At 42.2% G+C, this 14,155-nt stretch overlaps 1 protein-coding gene across 2 annotated transcripts in view; it reads right to left on the reverse strand.

Annotated features, from left to right (window-relative positions):
* Window positions 1-1,310: 1,310 nt before the first annotated feature.
* Window positions 1,311-14,155, reverse strand: part of LMNB1 (lamin B1) — a 35,463-nt gene continuing 22,618 nt past the window's right edge. Inside the window, exons 8-12 of one of the 2 annotated variants that reach the window (XM_082784408.1) lie at window positions 11,479-11,583; window positions 10,856-10,975; window positions 10,056-10,157; window positions 9,651-9,725; window positions 1,311-1,448 (exon numbers count right to left, since the gene is read on the reverse strand). In XM_082784408.1, coding sequence (XP_082640534.1) covers window positions 9,684-9,725; window positions 10,056-10,157; window positions 10,856-10,975; window positions 11,479-11,583 — 369 coding nt within the window. In that variant the 3' untranslated portion in view covers window positions 1,311-1,448; window positions 9,651-9,683. Of the gene's footprint in view, window positions 1,449-8,797; window positions 9,726-10,055; window positions 10,158-10,855; window positions 10,976-11,478; window positions 11,584-14,155 lie in introns of those variants that run through there. The other variant, XM_082784407.1, reaches the window with a different exon arrangement.

The raw sequence follows: 14,155 nt of genomic DNA on the forward strand, positions 1-14,155 counted from the left end.
ACCCTGCATACATAATGAATGAGATCATTAGACATATTTTAGGGAGCAGGAAGTTGTCTTGCATAATTATTAACATTCCTTTAAAGCTGCAGAATTTTCAGCTTGACAGGTAGATTTAGCAGTGTATGTAAACCCTGACCTCTCTTTGTAGCATTGAGACTAGGGCTTTTTTTAAAAAATGTAGAACACAATGTACAGTGGTGACTGAACTGAATTTGCAATCTAAATACTAGACTTGATTCCTGGATGGCATTATCTATTTCCCCATTGGCTTTTTCCCAAATCATTCAAGAATTCTTTACTCTTAAATGAGACATAACATTTATGTGGAGATATATATATATATATTATTTATTTATTTTTACAAAACTATGTCATTAACAAATTCTACTAGAATTAGCAAGTGATACATAACTTATTTGAATGTGTTTTTGTGTGTTTGGTTTAGAAGTATCTGTAGATGGTAATGCCACCATGTGCATTATTTTCCAAACTCTGCAGCAACTAATAATAAAAGGAACAGACATCAAAAAGGATAATGATTTACATAATCTGGACAGATCAAGGGAATATGGGTATTCACCCACAGAATTTATTTAATGCTCTCTTCTAGAGGAGGGAAGGCTTTGTACACCAGTACAAATCTGTTAACATGACTGAACCTAGAATTGTCCAAATAATAGTATAAAGAAGCTATTTAGCAATATTTGCAACTTTCATAGGGGTAAAGGAATCAACCATCTACGTAATACTGTAATGACAGTTTTATTCAGAGATAAAACTGCAGTTTCACAGCAAGAAAAAATCAACTTATGTCTAAAGAAGTCATGAACCTACAGGTCTGTAATCATTAGTGTGATGGTAAGGTCTAGAGTCGTTCATATGTTTGGTATCAAACACCTGCTTCTCTTCCAGTATAAAACAGGGAAAAATTCACAAAATTCTGAGGAAACATGTATCAAACTGTGATTGCCTAATGTGTTTACTGCTCTGTTACCATCTTTTCAGAGTAACTCTGGACAGAAGACTGAAAACTCACATAAGCAGAGTGTTTCAGGTTAAAAAGAAACCTGCTGGCCACAGGCAGAGAAATAAAGGAAGCCTAGCTGGATCACAACACTGCCACACTAGGACAACCAAGATTTTAATGCGTACACATTTTCTGTATGTAAGATTTCTTTAAAATTAAGTTGCTGCTTCTGCTTCTTTGGGCAATACCCCAAAAAGATGCCCCATGAAAGAAATGTGAAGTCAGAGGTATTCTTATTTTATAAAACAAAAAATTGAGATGATACCGAATTCCCAAAGTAACAAGGAAAATGATCGTTCAAGTCAAGCTGCAGATCATCTGCACACAGAACAACATAATGACTTCAGCCAGCTGGTCTGTGTTAGTTCAAGTTCCATTTCTGGTTTCAAGACATGTCATTTAGGCAGAAGGTGGCAACCTGAAGCAGACAAACAGAAAGTTAAGTCCAGTTTAGCAATGTATTTAAATTGCTGCTCTAGTTTCTGTGCCACACCAGCAAGTACAGCAGAACTAACTGGCGAAGCAACTAGCAATGGCCTCCCAGACATTTTATTGAGGAAAAATTAATAAAAGACCATTAAAAGAAATAATAATAACATTATAAGAGCTGTTAGACTGGGTCCAGAGGAGGGCCACAAAGTTGATTAGAGGACTGGAGCACCTCTCCCGTGAAGAGAGGCTGAAAGAGCTGGGGATGTTCATACTAAAGAAGAGAAGTCTCATGGGAGACCTCACTGCAGCTTTTCAGCCCTTAAAGGGGGCATAAAAAAGAAGCAGAATTACTTTTTGCCCAGGTAGACAATGACAGGACAAGGGGGAATGGTTTTAAACTAAAAGAGGGAAGGTGCAGATTAGATGTTAGGAGGAAATTCTTCACTGTAAGGGTAGTGAGGCTGTGGAACAGGTTGCCCATAGAAGCTGTGGATGCCCCATCCCTGGAGGTGCTGGACAAGGCCCTGCCAGCCAGAGTGGCATCCCTGCCCATGGCAGGGGATATGGAATGAGCTGATCTTTATCTTTAAGGTCCCCTCCAACCCAAGCCATTCTATGACAAACATAAGAATTAAGTCATGCCTATTTACTGCCTAATGGTGATTTGGGGCATTCAAAGTAATTCTAAAGCTCTTAGACAAACCAATATACACAACAGAGACCCCCACTTTCATAAATACCTAGTAGACCTGTAAAACAAAGTCTACATTATAGATATGTAGTGTAGTGTGCACCATAATTGATGATGACGCTACACTGCATGCCAATTCATTATTGTTATTCTCTCACTATGTATATATACTACTTCTTTCCCACATGTAGCAGTAGGAGAATTAGCTTTTTCAAGATCAAGGGCTACATCCCAACAGCTGCCAAGTCTGTTAGCACTTGTGACTGCTTTTGGTTCTTATCAAATTTTTACTGACTGCCTCTTACACCTGACAGTGGCAATGCTACAGACCTTTTTTCCCTCCCTTTGATGTCACAAGGTTATAGAACTGATTACAACTTTTCCCTCAACTGTATCCTACGTGTACAAAATAGTTTCACAGCAGAATTTAAGTATACGTAGTCAGTGTTGATACACTCCCTACAAAACCCCATTACAAAGAGCAAAACACACCACCTTCTGGGAGAAAAAAAAAGATGCTGCAGTTGCACAGAAAACTGATGTAATTTTTTTTTGTTTGTTTTCAGGCTTAAAGAGAAAGTCAGGACTTTATTGCCAATAATCTTTCCTGTTCATAAAATGCAAGTGACATTAGCTTTGAAAACTCACATCCAATATTTAATTGGTAACTAAATGAAAATAACCTACCATACAATCAGTCTAAGCTGGAGTGTACCCTTATTGATACCACTAAATTTAAGTTTTCTTTCTCCAGAGTTAATCTTACAGGGAACAATATGCAAACACATGATAGGAAACTGGAGAGAAGCAGCAAAGAACTCAGAACAGTAACTATACACTAAGCGAAACCACAGGTAAGTAGTAGCTAACTTTTGCTGTAATCCTGGGATGTATCTACTTGAGTATTACAAATTAAATGTCCCAATGTTTCAGTGATATTATCTGTCATAAAAAGGGAAAGCCTAAATAAGCATTGAAATCCATTGTATACAGCCTGTTCCCTTTATAAAATCATCAGTTAGTACTAGCCGGGCCCAAAGAGTCGTGGTGAATGGAGCCAAGTCCAGTTGGAGGCCAGTCACTAGTGGCGTCCCCCAGGGCTCGGTGCTGGGGCCGGTCCTCTTTAATATCTTCATCGATGATCTGAACGAGGGCATCGAGTGCACCCTCAGTAAGTTCGCAGATGACACCAAGCTAGGTGCGTGTGTCGATCTACTTGAAGGTAGGAAGGCTCTGCAGGAGGATCTGGATAGGCTGCACCGATGGGCTGAGGTCAACTGCATGAAGTTCAACAAGGCCAAGTGCCGGGTCCTGCACCTGGGGCGCAATAACCCCAAGCAGAGCTACAGGCTGGGAGAGGAATGGTTGGAGAGCTGCCAGGCAGAGAAGGACCTGGGAGTGATGGTGGATAGTTGGCTGAATATGAGCCAGCAGTGTGCCCAGGTGGCCAAGAAGGCCAACAGCATCCTGGCCTGCATAAGAAGCAGTGTGGCCAGCAGGGCTAGGGAGGTGATCGTCCCCCTGTACTCGGCTCTGGTGAGGCCGCTCCTCGAGTGCTGTGTTCAGTTTTGGGCCCCTCGCTACAAGAAGGACATGGAGGTGCTTGAGCGGGTGCAGAGAAGGGCGACGAAGCTGGTGAGGGGCCTGGAGAACAAGTCCTCTGAGGAGCGGCTGAGGGAGCTGGGTTTGTTCAGCCTGGAGGAGAGGAGGCTCAGGGGCGACCTTATCACTCTCTATAGGTACCTCAAGGGAGGCTGTAGCGAGGTGGGGGTTGGTCTCTTCTCCCACGCGCCTGGTGACAGGACGAGGGGGAACGGGCTAAAGTTGCACCAGGGGATATTAGGAAGAACTTCTTTACTGGGAGGGTTGTTAGGCATTGGAATGGGCTGCCCAGGGAAGTGGTGGAGTCACCATCCCTGGAGGTCTTTAAAAGACGTTTAGATGTAGAGCTTAGGGATATGGTTTAGTGGAAGACTGGTTAGTGTTAGGTCAGAGGTTGGACTCGATGATCTTGGAGGTCTCTTCCAACCTAGACCATTTTGTGATACTTCAGACAAGAGTTTTCCCATCAACAACATACCTTTTTTGACGAAAAGTACTTTTTGGCAAAAACTATTTATAGTTGGTTGTTGTAGCCTTTTCTTCAAGACAAAGTCATTTTTATCAAGCAGAAGAACCTACACTACTTACAGTGCTGCATAGATTTTAAAGACACTGTTTCCAGACTTGGAGATTTTCCATAAGAACCCCCTTTTCACTCTGGAAACACTCAAATTAGCATCAAAACAATACACTAGTTAAAGACAGTTAAATTTATCTGTGAGATGTTAAGAACAGCATTAAAACTTCCTCTTTTACAAAGGTAGACAAATGTATTTTACTGTATTTTTGTGTATTTTACTCCCTGTTTGCACAAACATTTTGTTGGACTATAGAACCATAGAACTATCAAGGATGAGGGGGAATGGTTTTAAACTAAACCTCAATAGGTCAAGAGGGTATGGTTTTAAACTAAAAAAGGGAGATTTAGGTTAGAGGTTAGGAGGAAATTCTTCACTCAGAGGGTGGTGAGGCACTAACACAGGTTGCCTAGAGAGGTTGCGGATGCCCCATCACTGGAGGTGTTCAAGAGGAGGTTAGATGAGGCTCTGGGCAACCTGATCTAGTGGGTGGCATCCCTGCCCATGGCAGGGAGGGGTTGGAACTGGATGGTCTTTGAAGTCTCTTCCAACCCAAGCCATTCTATGATTCTATGATCTAGGTTGGAAAAGACCTTAGAGATTGTCGAGTCTAGCCACGCTCCTGATGTAGTGAATCTCATCACCAAACCATGTCCTTTAGTGCCACTACTACGTCTCTTAAATCCTTCCAGGGATGGGGGCTTCACCACTTCCCTGGGTAGACCTTTCCAATGCTTGATCAACCTTACTCTCCATGAAGATGTTTCTAGTACCCAACCTAAAGCGCCCCTGGTGCAACTTGAGACCATTTCCTCATCCTATCACATAGAGCAGGGATAAAGAAGTCAGATAAAACACAAGACAAGTTGTAGCATACAGCTACAGTTCATTACACTGGGGTTTAGCAATGAACTTGTCTACTATAAACAAACAAAGCAATCTAAAATTTTACTGCTTTTGCTAAGAGAAGTGTGAAAATCAGACGTCTATAGAAATAGAAACAAATGACAGGAATGAACATCTTGCCTCAGAAATGTTCATCGCTGTGTTGGGTTTACCTGGCAAGGTTTTGGTAGCCAGGGAGCTGCAGGGATGGCCTCTATGAGCAGAGCCCAGCAGCTGCCTCATGTGCAGAGCAGAGCCAGCTCCGGACAGCTCCAAAAGGGACCTGCTGCTGGCCAGAGATGGGCCAATAAGCGAGATCAGTTGGGCCTCTGGGAGAAGAGATTTAAGGAATCTTCCCCATGGAGAGGAGCCCACGCAGGAGCAGGGGGTCTGGGGGGAGCTGCCGCCCACCCGTGGGGGACGCGTGCTGGAGCAGTTTGCTCCTGGGGGATGGATGGATGGACCCCGTGGGACGGAGCCGTGTGGGAGCAGTGCTTGGAGAGCTGCTGCCTGTGGGCAGCCCCCGCAGGCTCAGCTCGCGCAGGACGGCATCCATGGGAGGGACCCCACGGGGAGCAGGGGGAGCGGCAGAGACGAAGCATCAGGGATTGACCACAACTCCCATTCCCTGTTCTCTTTTGCTGTTTGGTGGAAAGAAGTGGGAAAGGGTGGATGGAGGGGAGATGTTTGTAGTTTGCTTTGAGTTTCTCTGTTCTCTAGCTTACCAGTAATAGATAATAAATTTCATTAATCTCCCTACACTGAGACTGTTCTGCCCATGACCATAACAATTGAGTGATCTCCCTGTCCTTATCTCAACCCTTGAGACCTTTCAATCATATTTCCTCCCCTTTCCCCTTCGAGAAGTGGGAGTGAAAGAGCAGTTGTGGTGGAGCTCAGCTGCCCAGATGGGTAAAACCACAATCATACAACACTAGTGCTGTAAAAATTAAACTACTTGTTTCTTAAAATCTTCTTTTTCTGTTTTTTACAGGAATTAATCCATTTTAGCAGACAGATTTCTAGCAAAGTTTTTCTAGTTGCATGCAGCAAATCCCTAGCAGCTTTTATGTGCCAGGAGGACACAATATGCATCTCGGTAAACTATAACTGATCCGTATCACATCTTGGTAATTTGTATCTGCTGTCAACTCTAGAAGAAACAATGTGCATAAAAATATTCTTTAAGTACTGCTATAAAAGTAGTAACGAAAATGTCTGTAGAGCTAACTAGGACATTGTTTGCTTACTTTCTAAAGGTCATAAACTAGCTTATGAGCCAGAGAATCATAGAATATCTCAAGTTGCAAGGGACTCAACAAGGATCATCAAGTCCAACTCCTGGCACCACACAGGTCTACCCAAAAATTCAGACCATATGACGAAATGCACAGTCCAAACACTTCTTAAACTCCAACAGGCTTGGTGCAGTGACTGTGTCCCTGGGGAGCCTGTTCCAGTGTATGACCACCCCCTCGGTGAAGAACCTCTTCCTGATGTGCAGCCTGAACCTCCCCTGTCACAGCTTGACACCACTCCCTCGGGTCCTATCACTGGTCACTAAAAGGTCAGCGCCTTCCCCTCCACTCCCCCTCGCAAGGAAGCTGTAGACCGTGATGAGGTCCCCCCTCAGCCTCCTCTTCTCCAGGCTGAACAGGCCCAGTGACCTCAGCCGCTCCTCATGCATCTTCCACTCTAGGCCCTTCACCATCTTAGTAGCTCTCCTCTGGACACTCTCCAACAGTTTTACATCCGTTTTGTACTGAGGTGCCCAAAACTGCACACAGTGCTTGAGGTGAGGCTGCACCAGCGCAGAGTAGAGCAGGAAGCACAAAGAACACAAATACAGTTTAGACAACAGCTAATAAAGCTATCACAAATAAATATGTGATAAAATAATAGAGCTAATAAGCTCATTTTTCTGCGTTATGCTACATTTACCAAATCTGTCAGTCTGCCTTCTCTCACCTGGGCTGGTGTAATTATGGCAGTAACGACAATAGTCCAGGTAGTGTATTTTAACCCAGTTCCAGACTAACATGAAAACTCTTGTTTCATGTTAGTGGGGCGGATGGGAATTAGTATTGACATAAAATCATATTTACATTTATGACATGTGCAATACCTCTTTCAAGCTTGTGGTTGTTTTTTCAATACACTAATTAAAGGTCCACCCAACTTCAGAGTGGGAAAGGTAGGGAGGAGGTGGGAGAACTTGCTCTGTCCAGTAAAGCAGAAACCTTCTAAAGTTAACATGGTACTTTGCAGAATAGTGCAGGAAATTTTGTTGTGCCCCACCCACTCCCCCCCCCCCCAAAAAAAAAAAAAAAAAAAAAAAAAGTATGTATTTCAATAACAACATCTCCATCTGGTGGCAGAATGTTTCATTCTAAAAGTTAACAATACACAGCAGAAAGAAATTTACATTTCCTAACATTCTTTATGCCAGGTAATGTACTAAGTAAAGTACTTCTGAAAGTAAAACCATCTTTCTAAAAAACCAGCATTTCTCCCACTGCCATCTATCACAAGAGTGCTGATTTACCTGAATATTGTAAAGACTCGTCTAAAAGCTCTTTATATAAAAGCGTCAAGTAGCATGCCCAGGTAAGAGTTACAGCACTGTTCAATATTCTGTGGTGATAAAAGACAGACTATAAAAAGCTAGAGCCAAAAACACTTATACTGGCAGGTTCCTAGCATGAAATAAGATAGCAACCAATGGCTACATGCAAAATAATCTGTGGTGAAGAGCAGTAACAAACCTATTTAACTGACCCAGCTAAGTCTTTATTGGCATCGACTGCTGCTAGACTTTACTATTAGTTTTGAAAATAACATCCAAGGATTAGAATAAAGTTTCCCACAACTTAAGTGTTTATAGGGGCAATGCCTGGAGATACCCAAGACTAATGAAGAGAAAGCCACTGTTCCTACAAATCAAATTTTGAAGTATTCAGAATATTACAGGATATGAAAAATGATACTGAAAATCTATGAAGATGTTTATACTATGTAAGAACACTTACATGTGAATAGGGAATTAAATCAACTTTTACTTTGAGGCTTAATGAAATTGTTTAAGCCACCTTTACTGTCAAAATAAGCAGTATCACTCCACACTGCACTACAATCTCCATCCATATAACCCTTGTCCGCCTTCATCACCTTGTACTGCCACAGATTTGAAATGCCATTATGTAGTTCACCAGAATAGGAAATGGATCTAACATGGAAGATATGTTAAAAAAAAAGTCAAGTTTGCCACAGAACTAATGATAGAAAAAAAGCTCCAATGACTACAATGATTCTATCCATGCTTTCAAAAATACTTCCAGATTAAGAAGGTAACTGCATAAAATGCAGTCTGAATAAAGCTCTAAATGATTCATTTTCCACGTGTCAAGCTATATTACCCATTATTTTAAAAGAAATCTTTACAAGTCAAGTGCCACTATTCCATTCACAGAGAAGTTTTTCCAGCTTCAAAGCTTATCAATTCTAAATATTCAGCAATCATTCAACTTTAGCTCAGTTCTATCACAAAACAAATCCCAAAAGCTTTATCAGAAGTGTCTATACAGAGATACTTTTTATTCAAAGCTTTCGACATCAAGTAAAGGCAAAAAGGACAAAAACTTTCAACAATGACAAAATTACAGTTGTTTTCCATACAAATGTAGACTACATCTCTAAAAGATTTGGTTTTGTTTCTAAAAACTATAAACAAGCAAGGCATTCCATATTAAAACCTACTTTTGTTAAAAAAAAATCACGTAAGCAAATTTAAGCTGGTTACACTATCTTAACAACACAACTAATGCATGTAACATGTATCCCCTTTCAGAATAAGAAATCTAAGCAAAGAAAAGAGTACCAATGGAAAGTTGTACTGCATCCTTCATCAGCTGAGTGCTCACATGATCTATGCTTTCTTTAAACTTTTTTTTTTAAAAAAACAAGCAACAACAACAAAAAGCTGTTATTTTCTATAAGAAACTTTCATAACCTTGATTGTGCTGTAGAAAAAGACCAAGTCTTCAGTAAAAAAAGAGTTCATAGTATTGAAAACACCTTTCCCTTCCCCAACAGCACCTAAATATAAAGAGGTCAACAGTACATGGCTAGAGGTGTACAGTCTAAGAATATCAATCCCCAATAAGCAGTGGTGTATTACCCTTCCAGCAAGGTTTCTATTACAAAAAAACCTGGCATATAAAACTGGGTAGGAGTTTCATTTTTCAAACAGTACATTGTTCAGAATCAACAATTCACATCCTGCAAGAAAGTTACAGATAGTTTCTATTACATAACTTCCTTTTCAGTGACAAAGGAAATTAAGGCCATCACTCTCAGATTAAAAATTCACATAAAGGAAATACAAAAATATGTTGTGCTTCTGAGAAGGCTCTGTTCTGTAGACAAGAATTACCATTATTTGAAGAACCTGGCTGGCCGGAGGAGTTTACATGACCATACAATTTTTGTTAGATGCTGTTGGGCCTCCCTGTTGTGAACAGAAGAAGACAGGTTTGGGAAAAAAATCCATTAGTAAAAGGATTAGCAACCCAACATAATATACTGCATATTTTTAATATATTAAAAATATATTAGCCTGGTATCGTCTAGCCAAGAGTCAGAATGCCATAAAGCTGTAATACAACCTCTTTCATATGTTACAATTAACAAAATTTAAAAAACTTAACAAAATTTAAATTTAAAAATTTAACGAAACAAAAGAACACCCACCACACAGACATAACTGCAAAAATCCATTCCTCATGTATCTGATTTTTACTATCTAAATAACCTCTGTAGGACGACTGCTAACACATACCTGCTGGTCTTCTTCCTCAACAATTATTTCTTCTTCATCTTCATTCTCCTCTTCCCCTTCATGTATAGTTGTTTTAAAGACAGTGCTTCTCTGAGCAACCTCCTGCAACAGAGTTACATTTTAAAGACTTGACTCTCCTAAAGATCTGATGCCAATCTACTTGTATTTTGAGAAACTGGAGAGCCATCTGTTTGGAAAGCTACTTGTACAGTTTGTCTATGCAGAGCAGTACACAAAGAGTATATAAACAGCATTCCTAGCACTTCAATTTTAACTCTCTGAACGATTAAGAAGTCTTTCTAACAAGACACTTGTCAAGTTCTTCCAAAATTTGTTACAAAAAAAAATATATTGTAATTTACTTCAACTGCTACAGCTCATAGTGACTTATCTACCCAAAATTAATCTTACCAACTCCCCATGAACACAGTTTTAATGAAAAACAAATTTAAAAGAGGAGAAAAGCTTACTAGTATCTTTTAACTCAAAATACACTTTAAGGCATTGCCTAATTCTTGGCATCTGGGCAACATCTGAACAAGTCATTCTACTACTCCATACAGGGAGGGGGCAGAGAGGAAATAAAAGAATCCACAATCTTCCAAACATCACATTCCTATACTGCAATTAATTTTAAGACAGGTACAGTATGCTGGGTTGAAAAGCAGCAGCAGAAAATCTTACTAGACACTCGTGCACTGTGCAAAGTTCTTACAGTGGTTCTACCTTCATCTTTATAGGGGTAAATACTGGGATGGCTAAACAGTCAAAAAAGCTTAAACATATCTGAGGTACTTTACCTCTCCCTGAGAATTTTTCAATACAACTTTCACATCTTCACCAGTGCCCCAAGAATTCTGGTTCCTCCAGATGAGGTGAGTAGGTGGGCTAGCAGTTACTCCAGCATTTGCAGCCCAAATCTGTTAAAGGTCATAAATGAACATTACAATATTACTTGCTAGTCTTATGTACTACATTTCCATATTACTGAGTTAATGAATTCCATTTAGGTGACGCCAATGAATATCCTCCAGTTAAAAAAATACAAGTCTCTGCCTAGCCACTTCCAAGTTGTTGTTTTGTGTTTTTTGTTTTGTTTTGTTTTGTTTTTTAATGTAAAGTATTCTTTTATTTTTAATACAGACTTCTGAATACATAAATGCCTTTATTTATGGTCAGAATTATTGTTCCATAAAGAACACATGTTTCTGAAAAATACAGTTCTCTTCACCAAGGAGTTATTTTTCCCAGCAATTGATACAAAGAATGCCAAATATAAATGGAAATGATTGTTTTCTGAACATGTGTATGGTACGAGCAAAATTAAAACCTCCATACTGATATACTGATATATATACCGACCGATATACACAAATTGGCCTCAAGCCTGTTTCAGACGAACAGCTGAAGCTCAACAACTTACTGTAACAGTTTGTCCTGCCTTCAGTACATATCTTGAGGTATATCTGTAACGAGCAGATGTGTCTCCAATTTTTCTGATCATCTCCCAACCTCCCATAGGTTGATCCTAACAAAAAGAAGAAAAAATGTTTCCATCAGCAGTCATTCTATTACACGTTGGGTATTCTACATATAAAGACACAATGAATGTGGCACAAGTCATGGTAAAAAGTAAAGCACCAATCATTGGGAAGGGCCCTACTCGCTAATAACCTGGGGCCGAGGTTGTGCTTGTGCTTCAACAGGAACCCGTCCTAGATGGGTGTCAGCATGATGGGTCCCTCCGGACGTCTCATCATCTGCCTTAACGTGATCACAGCGCTCTCCTCCATGGTTTGGATTCCAGCTCAAACAAAAAACAATGTAGGGAGGGTCCCGCTGGCATATGCAGGACACACAGACAAGGACTCCAGGAGCTGGAGGTGCAGCCAGCGCCCTCCAGCTGGGCAGCAGTCAGTGCCTGCCTCTCCAAAAGATGTGGTTACCAAGTTTATTAAAGATAGAATTAGTATGCCTGGTACTTTTCCCCTCTGTTTTAATTTGTGTTAATTCTGCTTTCTTAATTTGTGTTCATCACCCTTTTTTATGTTAATAAAGAAGGGGGAGATGTGGGAGTGTGGCCATGGGGGTCGATAAGCCCCATGGCTGCTGATAACATCAGACTCTTAAGATGAGTTTTGAGCAAACCGCTAAAAGAAGCTCATACTGAAAGTCGCTGGAAATAGAATTGAATCATAGAATTGAAGGGGTTGGAAGGGACCTCGAAAGATCATCGGGTCCATCCCCCCTGCCAAAGTAGGTTCCTTAGAGCAGGCTGCCCAGGTAGGCATCCAGAGTCTCCTTGAGTATCTCCAGAGAAGGAGACTCCACAACCTCCCTGGGCAGCCTGTCCCAGTGCTCTGTCACCCTCACTGTGAAGAAGTTCTTTCTCATGTTGGTGCGGAACTTCCTGTGCTCCATTTTGTGGCCATTACCCCTTGTCCTGTCCCTGCAAACCACTGAAAAGAGGCTGGCCAAATCCCTCTGTCTCCCACACCTCAGGTATTTATTCACATTGATGAGATCCCCTCTCAGTCTTCTCTTCTCCAGGCTGAACAGACCCAGGTGTCTCAGCCTTTCCTCATAGGGAAGATGCTCCAGGCCCCGTATCATCTTTGTGGCCCTCTGCTCGACTCCTTCCAGGAGATCCCTGTCTTTTTTGTACCAGGGAGCCCAGAACTGGGCACAGTACTCCAGATGAGGCCTGACCAGGGCAGAGTAGAGGGGGAGGATCACCTCCCTTGAGCTGCTGGCCACGCTCCTTTTTATGCACACCAGGATCCCATTGGCCCTCTTGGCCATGAGGGCACAACGCTGGCTCATGGTCAGCCTGTCGTTCACCAGGACCCCCAGGTCCTTCTCCTCAGAGCTCCTCTCCAGCAGGTCATCCCCCAGCCTGTACTGATACATGTGGTTGTTCCTTCCCAGGTGCAGGACTCTACACTTGCTCTTCTTAAACCTCATTTGGTTACTTCCCACCCATCTCTCCAGCCTGTCCAGGTCTCGCTGAATGGCAGCACAGCCTTCTGGCATGTCAGCCACTCCTCCCAGCTTTGTCTCATCAGCGTACTTGCTGAGGGCAGACACTATTCCCTTATGAAGGTTGTCGATGAATATGTTGAACAAGACCGGACCCAGCACCAATCCCTGGGGAACAGCACTAGTCACAGGCCTCCAGCCAGACTCTGCTCCTCCGATCACCACCCTCTGAGCTCGGCCAGTCAGTGAGTTCTCAACCCACCTTACTGTCCACTCCTCTATCTAACACTTTCTCAGCTTTGCTATCAGGATGTCAAGGAAGACAGTACCAAAAGCCTTGCTAAAGTCAAGGTAGATGACATCCACTGCTCCCCCCTCATCTATCCAGCTGGTGATGCTGAGTTGAAGTCGGTCAGCAGCCCACACAGCCAGCTTCTCAAAGGGCTGCCCAAGATCGGAATACCCAAATCCTTGGTCCAGACACTATTCCCTCAGCCCTGTTTGCCCGTCCTGGTCACCGCGCTCCCTAAGGGCAGCTTCTGAACGGCCAGGGAGGGGTTGTTGCTGGCTCTGCCTATACCTTGTCAACCTCCCTCATGAGGGCTGCTAGGCCCTGGCAGCTGCCTCGAGTGGGCTTGATACCGGAAAAAAAGTAGTTTTTCTGGTAGTTTTTCCGTGTTCTAATTTGTGTTAATCACGCTTTTTATGTTAATAAAGAAGAGGGAGATGTGGGAGTGTGGCCATAGGGGTTGACAAGCCCCATGGCTGGTGGTAACATCGTACTCTTAAGGGTGAGGCCATCAGGAATGTAAAGAGTTTAGAGGGAACAAAGAAGGGTGATTCAGGAGACACCATGCCATCTCAGGTTGCTTGTTCTCCAGCTTGTTCTCCAGCTGCTAAGGCACTGAAGTTGCTGGGTGGTGGCTGGTTCCCAGGCAAAGTGGTTGAACAATGAATAGTTAATGGGAAAGTACTGCTGTGGGGCAGATGGTGTAAGAAGGGAACCTGTCCTCAATAAGGTAGATGAAGTTATTCCCTCAATAAGAGAGAGAGAGAGAGAGAGAGAGAGAGAGAGAGAGAGAGAGAGAGAGATGAAGTTATGTTAGCAGTTACTGACCCTA

The sequence above is a fragment of the Aythya marila genome (genome assembly GCF_965140915.1).
Source record: "Aythya marila genome assembly, chromosome: Z".
Lineage (NCBI taxonomy): Eukaryota > Metazoa > Chordata > Aves > Anseriformes > Anatidae > Aythya > Aythya marila.